Source organism: Hyaena hyaena, unplaced genomic scaffold (assembly GCF_003009895.1).
Source record: "Hyaena hyaena isolate Hyena2069 unplaced genomic scaffold, ASM300989v1 scaffold_203, whole genome shotgun sequence".
Classification (NCBI taxonomy): domain Eukaryota; kingdom Metazoa; phylum Chordata; class Mammalia; order Carnivora; family Hyaenidae; genus Hyaena; species Hyaena hyaena.
The window spans coordinates 1,537,776-1,551,056 of NW_024080835.1; the positions used below are offsets into that span (position 1 = coordinate 1,537,776).

General features: G+C 38.5%; 1 protein-coding gene across 1 annotated transcript in view; it reads left to right on the plus strand.

Moving 5' to 3' along the window:
• Nucleotides 1-259: 259 nt before the first annotated feature.
• Nucleotides 260-13,281, plus strand: part of KPNA4 (karyopherin subunit alpha 4) — a 73,699-nt gene continuing 60,677 nt past the window's right edge. The window contains exon 1 of the mRNA XM_039241971.1: nucleotides 260-446. Coding sequence (XP_039097902.1) covers nucleotides 378-446 — 69 coding nt within the window. The 5' untranslated portion in view covers nucleotides 260-377. The remainder of the gene's footprint in view (nucleotides 447-13,281) is intronic.

The window sequence follows — 13,281 nt, forward strand, 5'->3', positions numbered from 1 at the left end:
TTGGTCGAGCGCACCGGAGCCTGGTTGGCCAATCGGCGAGCTGGGCTGGCGATGATGGGCGTGGCCGCGACTCCGGGGCCCTCAGATCGAGGCTGCCTCCCCCTCTCAGCCGGCAGCACATTCCGCCGCCGTTGCCGCCGCCCGGCCCCGCAGTTGTCTTTGCCGGAGCTGCTGTCGCGCTGGGGTTAGGGCGGGGGGGGCGGGCGGGGAGAGGAGGAGAAGGCCGCGGCGGAGGCAGGTTAGAGGAGGAAGGAAGCGGCGGCCCGGCGGGCATTGCAGCTCAGGCAGCGGCCCGGTTCCTGGGAGTGTCGGTGCGGCGTGGTGGTTGGGGCGGATCCCGCGGGGCCCGGGCGGGGGAAGGAGTCACCGGCCCGGCCATGGCGGACAACGAGAAACTGGACAACCAACGGCTCAAGAATTTCAAGAACAAAGGCCGCGACTTGGAGGTAAACTCGGAGGCGCCGGAGGGGTGGGGGCTCTGGGCCTCGGGCCGATCTCCGCCGGGACTCCGAGTGTGGGGAGTAGGGGCGGGTGCCGCCGCCGGGCCGCGGGGGAATGGCGCTGGGGGCCGGCCCGTCCGTGACGCCTTTGCGAACGCGCCGGGAAGTTTGTGTCGGGCCTGGTCCACCTCCGCCGGGGAGCGAGGTGCTGGGGTACGGCCGGCGCGGCCTAGGCCTGCCAGGGGGAGCCAGCCCGGCGCGGGTGCGAGGGGCTGGGCCGCGCGGCGGGGAGGCCGGGCGCGGCGAGTGCGGAGGAGGCGTGCGTGTGCCGCGCCGCTTCGGCCGGGCTGCGGCCCCAGCCCCGGCAGCGGCGGAGATACCGGCTCTCCTCCGGGCCCCGACGTCTAGCGCCGCGAAAAGGAGGGCGGTGGGAGGTGGGGGGACAAGTGTGTGGCGACCGAGTGGGGCTCGGAACTTCCCCTGCGGGGTCCGAGGCGTCTCCACTTAAAGGCATTTTTTCTGGTCTTCCCGACTCCCGCTTTACCCCTGCCTCCCCCCAATATCCAAACTACAGGAGTCAACTTCTCCGTTGAAAAAAACACCCCCGGCGTGAGAGGCCATCCTGGTGATGCTAACAGTGCCTTCCAGCGGCCTGTGTTTTACTCTGGATATAGCTGATTCAAGATGTGGCTCACGGTGTGCCCTCTTCCAGGCAAAGAATACCCCTTATTTCAGCTTGCTCACAAATCTCTTTATCCCCTCCTGAGAGACCACCAGCTGCATTCTTATATATAAAGTCCACAGGGTTATACAAAGCTGTCATCCTCTAGTCTACAGTATCCTTTCCCTCCACCTGCTGGTGGTGGTAGTGGGGGATGGGGTGGGTTATGGAATGGCACCATAACGTTTTATTATTTTAAAAGGACGGGAAAAAAACCCTTCATTATCCTCCATACAGCTGCGCCCGAGGTGGTTAGGCTACATGAGGTGTGTGGGTGAAACCATACACACAACACACACACACCACAGATTTTTGATGGAAGACTTTTTAAGAGTCTAGGAAAACCCGGTTTTTTGTTTGTTTCTTGTTTTTAATACTTCAATCCTGCGTCTGAATCAGGAGTTTAGTTTTTAAAAAGAAAGTGGTCAAGTATTTTTTACGTTGTTCTTCTGTACTTTTTTATACTGAGATCTTCAGATTCTCATCACCTGTTTTTGAACTGTGAGCATTTGCTTGACTGAGATAGTTACTATTTTCTGGGCTTCTCACGAAGCCATTCAGTCTCTAAGGTAGTTGGTGCTGTTTTCAGTGGTTTTCATAGTTTGAGGAGCTGTGGCTGTGGCTCTTAATTCTGTGACTGTTTTAAGGTTAATGTGAGACATTATCCCGTGATTTTTTTTTAAATGAAAAGTTCTAACATCTTTATTGAGGTAATTCACATGCTATAATAATCACCATTTTAAATGTTCAGTTTATGATTTTATTAAGTTTACCTTGTGTAATGATGTCATGAAGAAAATTTTTTACTAATATCAGTATTTAGAATGAAAAAAATACAAACTTTAAAAGCATAAATACCACTAGTTACAAAATCCAAAAAAATACCAATTAGATGCTTGACAGGTTAAAATCCTTTCCCTTCTAGGAAATATTTCTGGCAGCATTTTTTTTAAGCAACTTCATTGAAACGTAATACATATATGAGTCCATTCACCTATATAAAGTGGTTTTGATGTTTTCACATAATTGTGCAACCATTAGCACAGTCAATCTTAGAACATTTTTATCACTACAAAAGGAAATCCTAACTCATGAGCAGTCTCTATTTCCCAGTTAGTCTGTGTCTCTAGACTTTTCTATTCTGGACGTTTTCTTGTAAATGGAGTTACACCTTATGTGATCTTTTGTGACTGCTGCTTTTAGGTAGCATAATGCTTTCAAGGTTTTCAAGGTTCATACATGTAACTAAAATGTAACAGTGCTTCATTCCTTTTTGTGGCTGAATAATATGCTAAATAATATTCCAAACTGGACATACCACATTTTGTTTATCCATTCATCAGTGGATGGCCATTTGCATTGTTTCCACTTCTTAGCTATTCTTCATAATGCTGCTATGAACAGTTTCTTACACATTTTATGTGGAACTATGTTTTCATTTCTCTTTGGTTATATACTGAGGAGTGGAATTAGTGGGTCATAGAGTGACTTTATGTGTAACCTCTTCTGGGATTGCCAAACTGTTTAAAGTGATTTTTTTTTTTTGTAAATTGATGTTTCCTTTTACTGTGAATCTCTTACTTAGTCAAAGTGAGATTGTGCTGACTGTACTCAAACAATATTGTAAGTGATTTTTAAAAATAGCTATAAATAGGAGCACCTGGATGGCTCAGTTGGTTGAGCATCCAACTCTTGATTTTGGCCCAAGTTACAATCCCAGGCTTGTGGGATCAAATGCCACATTGGGCTCCTCGCTGAGTGTGGAGCCTGCTTGAAAATCTCTCTCTCCTTCTCTCTCTCCCCCTTTCCCTCTCCCCTACCCATGCTCTCTTTCTAAAATAAAAAATTTAAATAAGTATAAAGTAACCAAAAATTTTTTAGAAATTTATAGTGCTTTACATGCGTCCTTTGGTAACTTTAATAACCATGTGTGTACAAAAGGAATAGTGATATTTTCAGTTTTCCACCTAAGAAAATGACATGACTCTAATGGAAAATCATACTTTCTCCTCACTTACTTAGTCACATCACCTGTAGTGAGATAAAAACATCTTTTATTATCTTTGGAGAACACTAGAATGGCTTGTTTTGTTTATTTATTAATTACATATATGTCTGTGTCCCTCAGAACAATTACTATGCCCATAATCTTCCCTTACAAGTTGATTTCTATGTTTTGCTACAACAGCTTTTTTGGTTTAGGTTTTAATGATGGCATCTGTTTCATTGGGAGGTTTTTGTGAAGAAGTATAGACCAGTGCTCAATGAATTTTATTTAATCCAATACATCCAAGATACCAATATAACATCAACAATGTAAAAAAATATTGAGGTATTTTATATTCTTTTCATCCAGAGTCTTCAAAATCTGGTTTGTATTTTACAATTTAAGCTTATCTCAGTTTGGGCTAGCTACATTTCAGATGCTTAATAGTCAACATGAGGCTATTGGCTGTCTTATTGGACAGCACAAATATGGAATAGCGTATAAAATGAGATAATTGTACCATTTTTCAGTTTGATCTAACATTGGTTTGAAATTAATGGAGTACAAAGCTTTGGAGTTTAGTGTAATCTGATAATCTAAATTTGTGTGTGACCTTGAGAGAATCAATTTATGAGTCTTTCATCTGTAAAACTAGAGGTACCTAACATCTGCTTCATGAGTGTTGTGAAAATTAATGGGTTAATGTTAGGAAGATGCCTAGCGTTTTATCTGAGCATTTTATCTCTTTTAGCTGTTCTGCTTGGGGGTGAGGGTGACTTAATAGGATTCATTGTAATTGATTCTTTTATTCCCTTGTTTGCAATTGGCTCTTTGTTTTTTCTCTGTGTCCATACAGAACTTAAGTTACATTGAACTTATAATTAACAGGGAAAGTTTTTAAGGTATGGATCTGTAATTGCTCATTGAAGGGCAGTTTGGCCACAGGGAATTATTGACCCTTCTAAAGTCATAATTTCTAAGTTTTAGAAACTGATTTAGAGCTTTAAATACGACACTCATTCTTAGCTTTCATTCTACCATTCTGGCTGTTCCAAAATGTGGTCATGCTAACTTCTTGAATCATAAAAGCATTAAAGAAAGCATATGTCTGTATCCATGTAAAATAAAATAGTTTATAGGAATTCTCAGATAGTATTCAAGGCTTGGCTTCTTTCTTGCAGTGTGGTAAAGGATCATCATTATTAAATAAAAGTAACCATAGAAAGGGTACACCAGATGCAACACAGGAAATGGGTAGTGACCAAACTTCAAATAAAGTATATGTCAAAATATAGCAGGGGCGCCTGGGTGGCTTAGTCGGTTAAGCGTCCGACTTTCGCTTGGGTCATGATCTCACGGTTCGTGGGTTCGAGCCCCACGTCAGGCTCTGTGCTGACTGCCAGCTCAGAGCCTGGAGCCTGTTTCAGTCTGTGACTCCCTCTCTCTCTGACCCTCCCCTGCTCGCGCCATCTCTCTCTCTCTCTCTCCTAGAAATAAAAAAAAAAAAAAAAAATTCAAAATATAGCAGATTAAGCTCATCTAGTTTAGGTTTTAAAAGTAGAGGGAGGACTCTTGTAGACTTTCCAATAAACCTGCATGATTTTTATAGAAGTTCTGAGAATATCCAGGGTCTAGTAGAGCATAAATTCTGTTAGAGAATCATTAGATCTTATAAAAATACAACTTTAAGGAAAAAACCCTAAATACAAAAGAATAATAAAATATTATATGGTTGGAAACTTGTGATTGTCCACACAACATAAAATATGAAGTCAGCTTGAACTTTAGAAATAAATAGTTGCTTGTTTGGGAAGAATTTAATAAATTGATTAGCTATTTTGTTGTTAAATGGCTTTGCTGGTTTGTAACTATACAGAGTGAAAAGCATTGTTAAGCTATTAAGTCTTGTTAACTTTTAGAGACTGACCTCTCTCATCACAAATCTTGGAACATATTTACTGTACTTAAAATAACTACTGTCTAATTTTTCATATAATAGTCCAAGCATGTGACAATATGAAATATCTGGAGGTATAGTTAGGAATTAAATAATTGTTTTTGTGCTTCCTGCCAGCTTTCCTGGTTTACGAGACCTTCAATTTCAGAATTGCTTCATTGATAATCTTCTTTGAGATACCAAAATGTCTTTGTTTATCATAGTCCCTAGTATGTCAAATGAATATATATACAAGATTGGGAAGAGTTGTAGGAGTGATTTAGCTTTAAAAGAATTAAATTACTTTAGAAAAAAGTGTGTAGATAGTTTTTAAGCATTGATGTCTAATACCTGTTACTGTGAGTCCTCAAAATGTTTTCAAGTGTTTTCTCGAGCAGTGTTCATCTACTTACTTAAGGCCTGTAGTGATAAAATGAGAGCTTGTTGTCAAGTCTAACCTTGGATGATGATTTTGGTAGTTGCTGGTTTAGTTTTGGAACAGAGAAGTATGATTGAAGGGAACTGACTTTTGAGCATACACTGTATATGCTTTTAATTGTATTCTCATTTCTCAGTCTAATAAGTAGAAATTATTTCATAGAAGAAAAATCTCTAGAGTTAAGTGACTGAATATCATCACATTTAAGGAATGGTTTTAATTCAGGTATATGTAAAGTCTGTACTTATTTATACCATACCATATTACTTGTATTTTAACTTCTCTCAGCCTTGACACAGGTCTGAAAGTTGATTAAAAGGCTATATGTGAAAGCATAGTCCATTGGGTATAGTAGATATTCAGTAAGTGTTTCCTTTTTCTCCCAGAGAGAGTTTTGGAAATAGTATATCCTCCGTGACCTTTAAACTCTAGAGAACACATTTATAGGCTATTTAGGCTTAGTAAAAGACAGGGCTAGGGGAGACTCCAGGGTTTTTTCTGGTTTTTGGTTTTTGGTTTTTTTTTTTACAGTTAATGTGAGAACAACCTCTGTATTGGCACCTATTAAATAAGGACAGACATATACTATATGTGCTTCCAGTGGCTTCAGTTCAAAGCTTTGGGAGCTTAAGATGTGTTTATGCTGTTAAAAATTAAGAACCCTCAAAGGGCTTTGTTTGTGTGGGTTGGTTTTTTTGTTTGTTTTTGAGGTGTCTCTTAATACTTGGTTCAAGAAAAGATAGTTGGATTCTGATGTTTGTTTCTGAATTCAGTCTTTTGTGCTAATGCTGTTTTGGTTGAAATATATGAAGAGTATCCAACTTCACACAGATAGACATTTGAAAAGGGAGGATGTTTTATTTTATATATTTTTTAAATTTTTTAAATGTTTATTTATTTTTGAGAGGGAGAGCGGTAGAGAGAGGGAGACACAGAATCTGAAACAGGCTCCAGGCTCCAGGCTCCAGGCTCCAAGCTGTTAGCACAGAGCCTGATGCAGGGCTCGAACCATGAACTATGAGATCATGATCTGAGCCAAAGTCAGACGCTAAACTGACTGAGTCACCCAGGCGCCCCAAAGGGAGGATGTTTTAATAGGCTTTTCAGATAATTATGGAAAGTTTTGTTTTTTATTCTAACAGTAAATCCACAAAATAGTAGTTTCTTAAAGGTTGGTTGCAATATGGAATCTGAAGCCACATTAGTGAGCCTTTCATACTCTTGTTATGTTAAAACCTGGAATGTATCTTTTGCCTATGCTTGATTTTGTAACAGCATGCATTGGTCATTTGGAAAATATTAGTTCACAGAGTTATATAGATCTTCCAAATGCTGACACATTTTATTATATAATGAAAATTCACAATTATTGTCAATTAGTGTCACCAAATAGTTCAGGAGAAAAATCTTAAATATTGGGAATTTGTGAAGCTCACAGTGGTTGGATACAGGTTTTCCAAAATTCTTATTTTCACTTGAAAGCTTAAATTTTATCATTAACAAGAAACTCTGTAAGTTGTTTTCCTTGAAGCCATAAGCTCACTTTGCTCATTTTTGTGAAAACATCTGCCAGACTCTGTCTGAATAGCCATAATTTGTCTGTCAGTCGTTCTTTCAAGTAAAAATGGTGTTCCATGAAGAAAAATGACTAGTTCAGTTTGCAAATCAAGCGCACAAAAACTTTCTCCTTGAGACAGTCATCATACAGCAGAAATGGGTAGGTTGCACAAGAGGTTTATGTGTAATCCCCATTTTATCACAAAATTTTAGGATGTCTGGTTTTTAGTAAAGGTAATTTTTTTTTTAACTGCTTTATCAGGGATATTACATGAACTGGCTTTTTTTGTTGTTGTTGTTTTTTAAATGAAATACAGTGAATACTTACACAGCTTGGTGACATTGCCTTAATTCATGCTAAAGCACCAGCAGTTTTACCTGCTGCATTGCAGTGCAGTGCAAATATTAGTGCAATAATAACTATCAGTAGTAATAGGAACATAGTTTTGACCCGTGGACCCTCTGAAAAGGTTTCTAAAAGGTTTCCACAGGGACATTGATAACACTTTGAGAACCACTGTCCTTGTTGATTAGCATTGCTTCTGTAAGAGGTGACTGTCACTTTTAATTAATAAAGCTCTTAAAAGACTTTGTAGTGTCACAGTTAAAGAACATGGATTACGGAGTCACACCTGGACATGAACTCTGTTTCCTCCATTTAATAGTTACAAAAGTTAACTTAATCTTTCTAAACCATTTAAATGCTTAATAGTGCCTGGCATATAGTATATGCAGAGTGAATGGAGGCTTTTTTAAAATTTCTTCCAGTTTGCTTCATCGTTCATTATATCCAAATAACCCCTTGTATTCCCTGTCAGAATAACATTTTGTTCCCACTTCCTTTTGTTCCACTCTGTACCATAGTTCAAATCATATCACATGAATTGGGGAAGGCTTCTTTTCCCTTCATTAGCACTTAAATGAAAGCCTTTCTCCTGTGTGCTTCAACCAAATTGTGGCAAAGTTACTAGTTTCTGACTTCATTTCTTTAATTCTGTGTTGTAAGTAGGTTAAGTATTTACTATGTAGTTTATAACTTTTTCCACAAGATTGTAAGATTAATCAGAAAATAGCTCTAATTCACAGTGTTTAGTACCGGTGATAAAAAATGACTTAAGGTCATAGACATGCTGGTAATGTACGAGTAGCTTGACTATTTAAAATCTAAGCTTTTTCTATTACTGTTTATTTACTAGTAGAACAAAATTTTATTAGCTATCACTTTTACCCTAAATTTACTGTACATGAAACTTAACATAAATTATGTTTTCAATAATGTGTTTTGAGAAACCTGGATTTTTATTAAATTTTTATTAACAAAAGTCAGAATCCTAAGATAATGTGGTGTTTTATAATTTGGTGGTAGACATTTTTTTAATATTAGAAAGCAAATCATTTTCTCAGTTTCCTATTTTTTTTAATGTTTGTTTATTTTTGAGAGGGAGAGCTAGTGAACAGGGGAGGAACAGAGAGAGAGAGAGAATGCCAAGCAGGCTCTGCATTGTCAGCATGGTGCCCATTGTGGGAGTCAGTCTTACAAACCGTGACATCATGACCTGACCTGAAAGCAAGAGCCAGACGCTTAATGGACTGCCCCACCCAGGCACCCCTTGCTGTTCTTTTATGAAAAGTTTAGTTGATCGGTATATACTCGTAATACTTGTCAGTTTTTTTTTTTTTTTTTAAGTTTATTTATTTTGAGAGAGACTGAGTGGGAAGGAGCACGAGGGGAGGGAGAGAGCATCCCAAGCAGGCTCTGTGCTGTCAGCAGAGCCCAATGCCAGGCTCAAACTCACAAACCATGAGATCATCACCTGAGCCAAAACCAAGAGTTTGATGCTTAATAGACTGAGCCACCCAGGTGCCCTATATACTTTAGTTTTTATAGACTGTCTTTGTGATTCCTTAAAGTAGATATTACATAAATTTATTTAGTTAATGGTAATTTTATCCTGATAGCTTTACAAGTAGTGTCTACTTGGTTGTACCGAATGACCCTGTCCTGTTTGTCACTCTTCTTGCCTGTTTACTCTCGTCCTTTGTGCTCACTTTCAGTTGTTGCTGGTCCGGAAAAGCAAACAAAATATAGTCTTAATATTTTCAAGTAATTGTTACATTATTCTTGGTTCTTTAGTGAGTATGAAACCCAGTCTTTTTTGACTCTCTAAATAGTGGCTTTAAGGATACCCTAAACTCTTTCTTCATAATGTTGATTGTTAGTATGAAAAGTTAAGTCTGATAGCTTTAGGCTAAAAGAGCTGATTTTTATACTATGTACTTATATTTTAGGGAAAAGAAACCCAGCTCACGTTAGTTGAAGCATAAGCTTTCATAACCCAGTAAGTCCAGGGCCACAACTGACATTAATTATAATAAGAGTTCTGGTGTAAGTCCAAGGAGGACTGACTGATCAAGATTTGATTGCATGCTTATGCCTCAGTCGCTCTGGGTAGAGGAATATGGTTCTGTGATTGGCCAGCAAGAAAGTCACATGCCATGTGTCCAGATGTGTGTATGTGTGTGTGGTAGATGGGGAGGGATGTTGGTAATTTCACCTAAGCCTCAGATTTGTCACAAGAACAAGGGGTTTGTTAAGAGTAAGTAGGAAAGAAAGAAGAAATTTACTGAACACAAAATTATAAAGCAGCATCGTTCAATACAGATGTAGAATGGTTCCTTATTTTGCCCATTCCCTTTTGTTCTGTCACTTTAAAATAGTAACAGTGTTCTCCTCAAATGATGAAAAAGCTTAATTAGAACCAGTAAACAAATATAAAAAGACCAACATCATTACTCATTAGGGAAATGGCAGATCAAAACCATAATGAAATACCATTTCAACCTGCTAGCAAGGGTTCTTTAGTAAAATAAAAGTAAGTAAGCAAAAACACAGTAACAAGTGTTGGTGAGGATATGGAGAAAGTGCAACCCTCATACATGGCTGATTAGAATGTAAAATGGTGTATTCCACCCTGAAATGTGGTTTGATAGTTCCTCAAAAGTTATACAGTTAACATGTGACCCAGCACTTCCACCCCTAGGTATAAACCCAAGAGATTAAAAAAAACAAGTGTCTGCACAAAAACTTGTACATGAATGTTACTAGCAGCATTATCCATTTTAGCTAAAACGGAGACAACCCAAATGTCCATCAACTGAAGAATGGATGAACTAAATATGGTCTATACATACAATGAAATACTGTTCTGCCATAAAAAGGAATGAAGCACTGCTGCATGCTATAACATGATGAACCTTGAAAGCGTTATGCTACCTGAAAGAAGCCAGTCATAAAGGATCACATATTCTATAATTTCAATTATATGAAAGAAATGTCCAGGATAGGCAAATTCATAGAGACAGAAAGTAGATCAGTACTTCCCGAGACCTAGGACAAGGGGCATATGGAGAATGACTGCTAATGGGTATGGGACTTTTTATGGTGAAGACAGTAATCTGGAGTTAGATGGTGATTTATGTACAACTTTTTACTAGAAACCACTGAATTGTACACTTTAAATAAGTGAATTTTATGGTGTGTGAATCATGTCTCAGTAAAGCTATATATATTTATTTTTAAAAAGCTTAATAGAAGTAAATAGAGGCTGTGACAACGTTCTACTACCAAAGGGTCACATATGAACTCTTGTTATCTCTCTTTACTGACTTCTCCATCTGCCATTCTCTATGTTGAATTCATTTGTTCAGCAAATATTTATTCAGTGCCTATGTCTGAGGTTCTGTTGTAAGCAGTGAGGATAGAATAATGAATAACACTGTCTAAATTATCATGGAGTTTAAATTCTAGCAAGTCAAGATCTCTCAGATCCCTGCTCTACACTGACCCTGTGGGGATATTCAACTACTGTGAGCTAGTGTTATAGTAGATCTCTTATCTTTCTTTCCTAAACTCAAATGTACAATAACATATTCCTCAAACGTAAAGGGAAAGGACATCCTAAATGTTTACAGTCCGGTAACTCTTCCTTTGAGGTTCACGGAAAAGCTGGATTTTTAGAATGGAAAGACCTAGGATTGCATTTTAATAGCTATATGCCATTAGGAAAGCTTAATACATTTTTTTTAACCTCAGTTTCTGTAAAATTAAAATCCCACCGAATGGGTACTTGCTTTGATTAAGCTGTTAAGAATGCAAGGAACACCTTTATTCAGACTAGGTCAAATAAGGGTGATATGTTAGGAAAATTAAGGAGCCAAGTCTCATGCAGCATACTTCAGGTAAGAGTGTCATGGTAGGAATTCATGGGTACTTTTTGTGCTGCTCTGCCAGCCACTAACCCAGTTGATAAGTTTTATTTTTCCTAGATATTGATGGTCTTATTAGTCTTTATGTAATTTTGTGTTCAGTTACTGAGAGAATCTGAGCTAGTACACCTCTGCCCAAGGTGAAACAGATTGCTGCTTATGGATTGGTTTTTCCTGAGTCAAGTGCTTTCCCCTTCACCCCACCCCAGTCAGCAGTGATTTGGAAGGGAGGATGTCACAGGATAAAGAACAGCCCTTGCTTGTTTTTGCAGCAGCATCCCTGAGTTTCTCTTACATGAAGTTGTAAGTATGACATTATTTAGCTAATGTCATTCCATTCTTTTCTTTTCTGTTAACTTTCTACTCACTGTTAAAATGTGGGGCACAACATTTGCCTCATTATTAATCTCATCTCCACAGTGATTGCCTTATTTCTGCTATTGCTCTTGTCCAATTCATAAAACAACCAGCATGGTTCTTTTAAAAAATGAAATCATGCCCCTCCTCTGCTTCAGTAGCTTCCCACCACATTTAGCTTACAAACTCTTTACTGAGACTTTTAAGGCTTTGCCACATCTGGTCCCTATCTATTTCTCCTACCTCTGTTACTTTATTTTCTCCCTTAGTTGTTATACTCTCTCATCTTCTTTTAACTCTTTGAATTCTGACATTTCAATAGCTCTCTCCTCTTGAGGCTCTTTACAAATGCTGGTCTGTTTGAATGCTTTCTTCACCCCCTCTACCTTCATCCCCTTTCCTTCACTGCTTGGTTATTTCTCATTTTTTGAGTCTACAATGTAATTTAGAGATGTTGTCCTCCCAACTCCCCATCCCCCAACAAGCTTATTGAAATGTAAGCCCCCCTTGTTGTTATTCTTAAGAATACCGATGATAATTTGTTAGTGTGTCCACTCAGTATTAATTTCTCCCATCAAGCTAGAAGCTGTGATCAGACAAACTTTGTTTTGTATACCACTCTTTTCTTAATTTTTATTACAAGGCCTGGCATGTAAGTGGCACTTAAGTAAATACTTGAGAGAATTAAATGAAACTTAAAAAAAAGATGTGTGTGTGCACTCTGATTAGAATTGGTGACTAAGTCAAAACATCCTTTTAAGTCAAGGTAATTTTTGTCTCTCGAAATGGTAATGGCATGGTAATTATAGAAATCTTTCTGAAAAATGGTAAAGTAAAGTAGTCTTCCATAATCTTACTGCTATTAATCTTTTAAAATGTTTCCTTTTACATGTGTATAGTTTTTCAAATATATTTGGACTTAATTTGGGTTCTTATGAGAATAACTTATAGTAGAAATACAGCCAAATTTCTCCACCTGGACACTATTGGTACTTTGGGCCAAATAATATTTTGTTGTGGGAGAACCATTGTGTGTATTATAGGATGTTTTAGCAGCATCTCATACCCCTAGCATTAGATGCCAGTAGCATGCTCCCTCCCAGTGTTAACAGCCAAAATTGTCTCCAGAAATCATCAAATGTTCCCTGACTGGGAGTATCTCCCTGGATGAGAATCATTGGGATTCACTTAGTTCAGTAGACTTCCCAGAACACCATTACTTTAATGAATTTCTACTGTCTATAAAGTCAGTAAAAATTTTTTAATAAGCCAAGTATTTCAGGCTGTCAGTTCAATTTAGCAGATATCTGAGTGTTTGCACCATAAATGCTAGGGAAGGGGCAGTCACAAAACAGCAGCTTAATTCTTACCTTTTTAGTTTATAAATCCCCCTATCTGTATAACTCTTCTTCCATTTGGGCAGGTAAATCCACCTTACCTTTAACACTCAGTTTTGCTTTTCTTGTCTTTGCTTTTATTGGATCCCTCTTGGAAACACCCACTTGTTTTCTCTTTATTTTGCCATTTCTGATTTATATTTCAAAGTTTCACTGAAGCCTCAGTTGAATTAGAAGCATC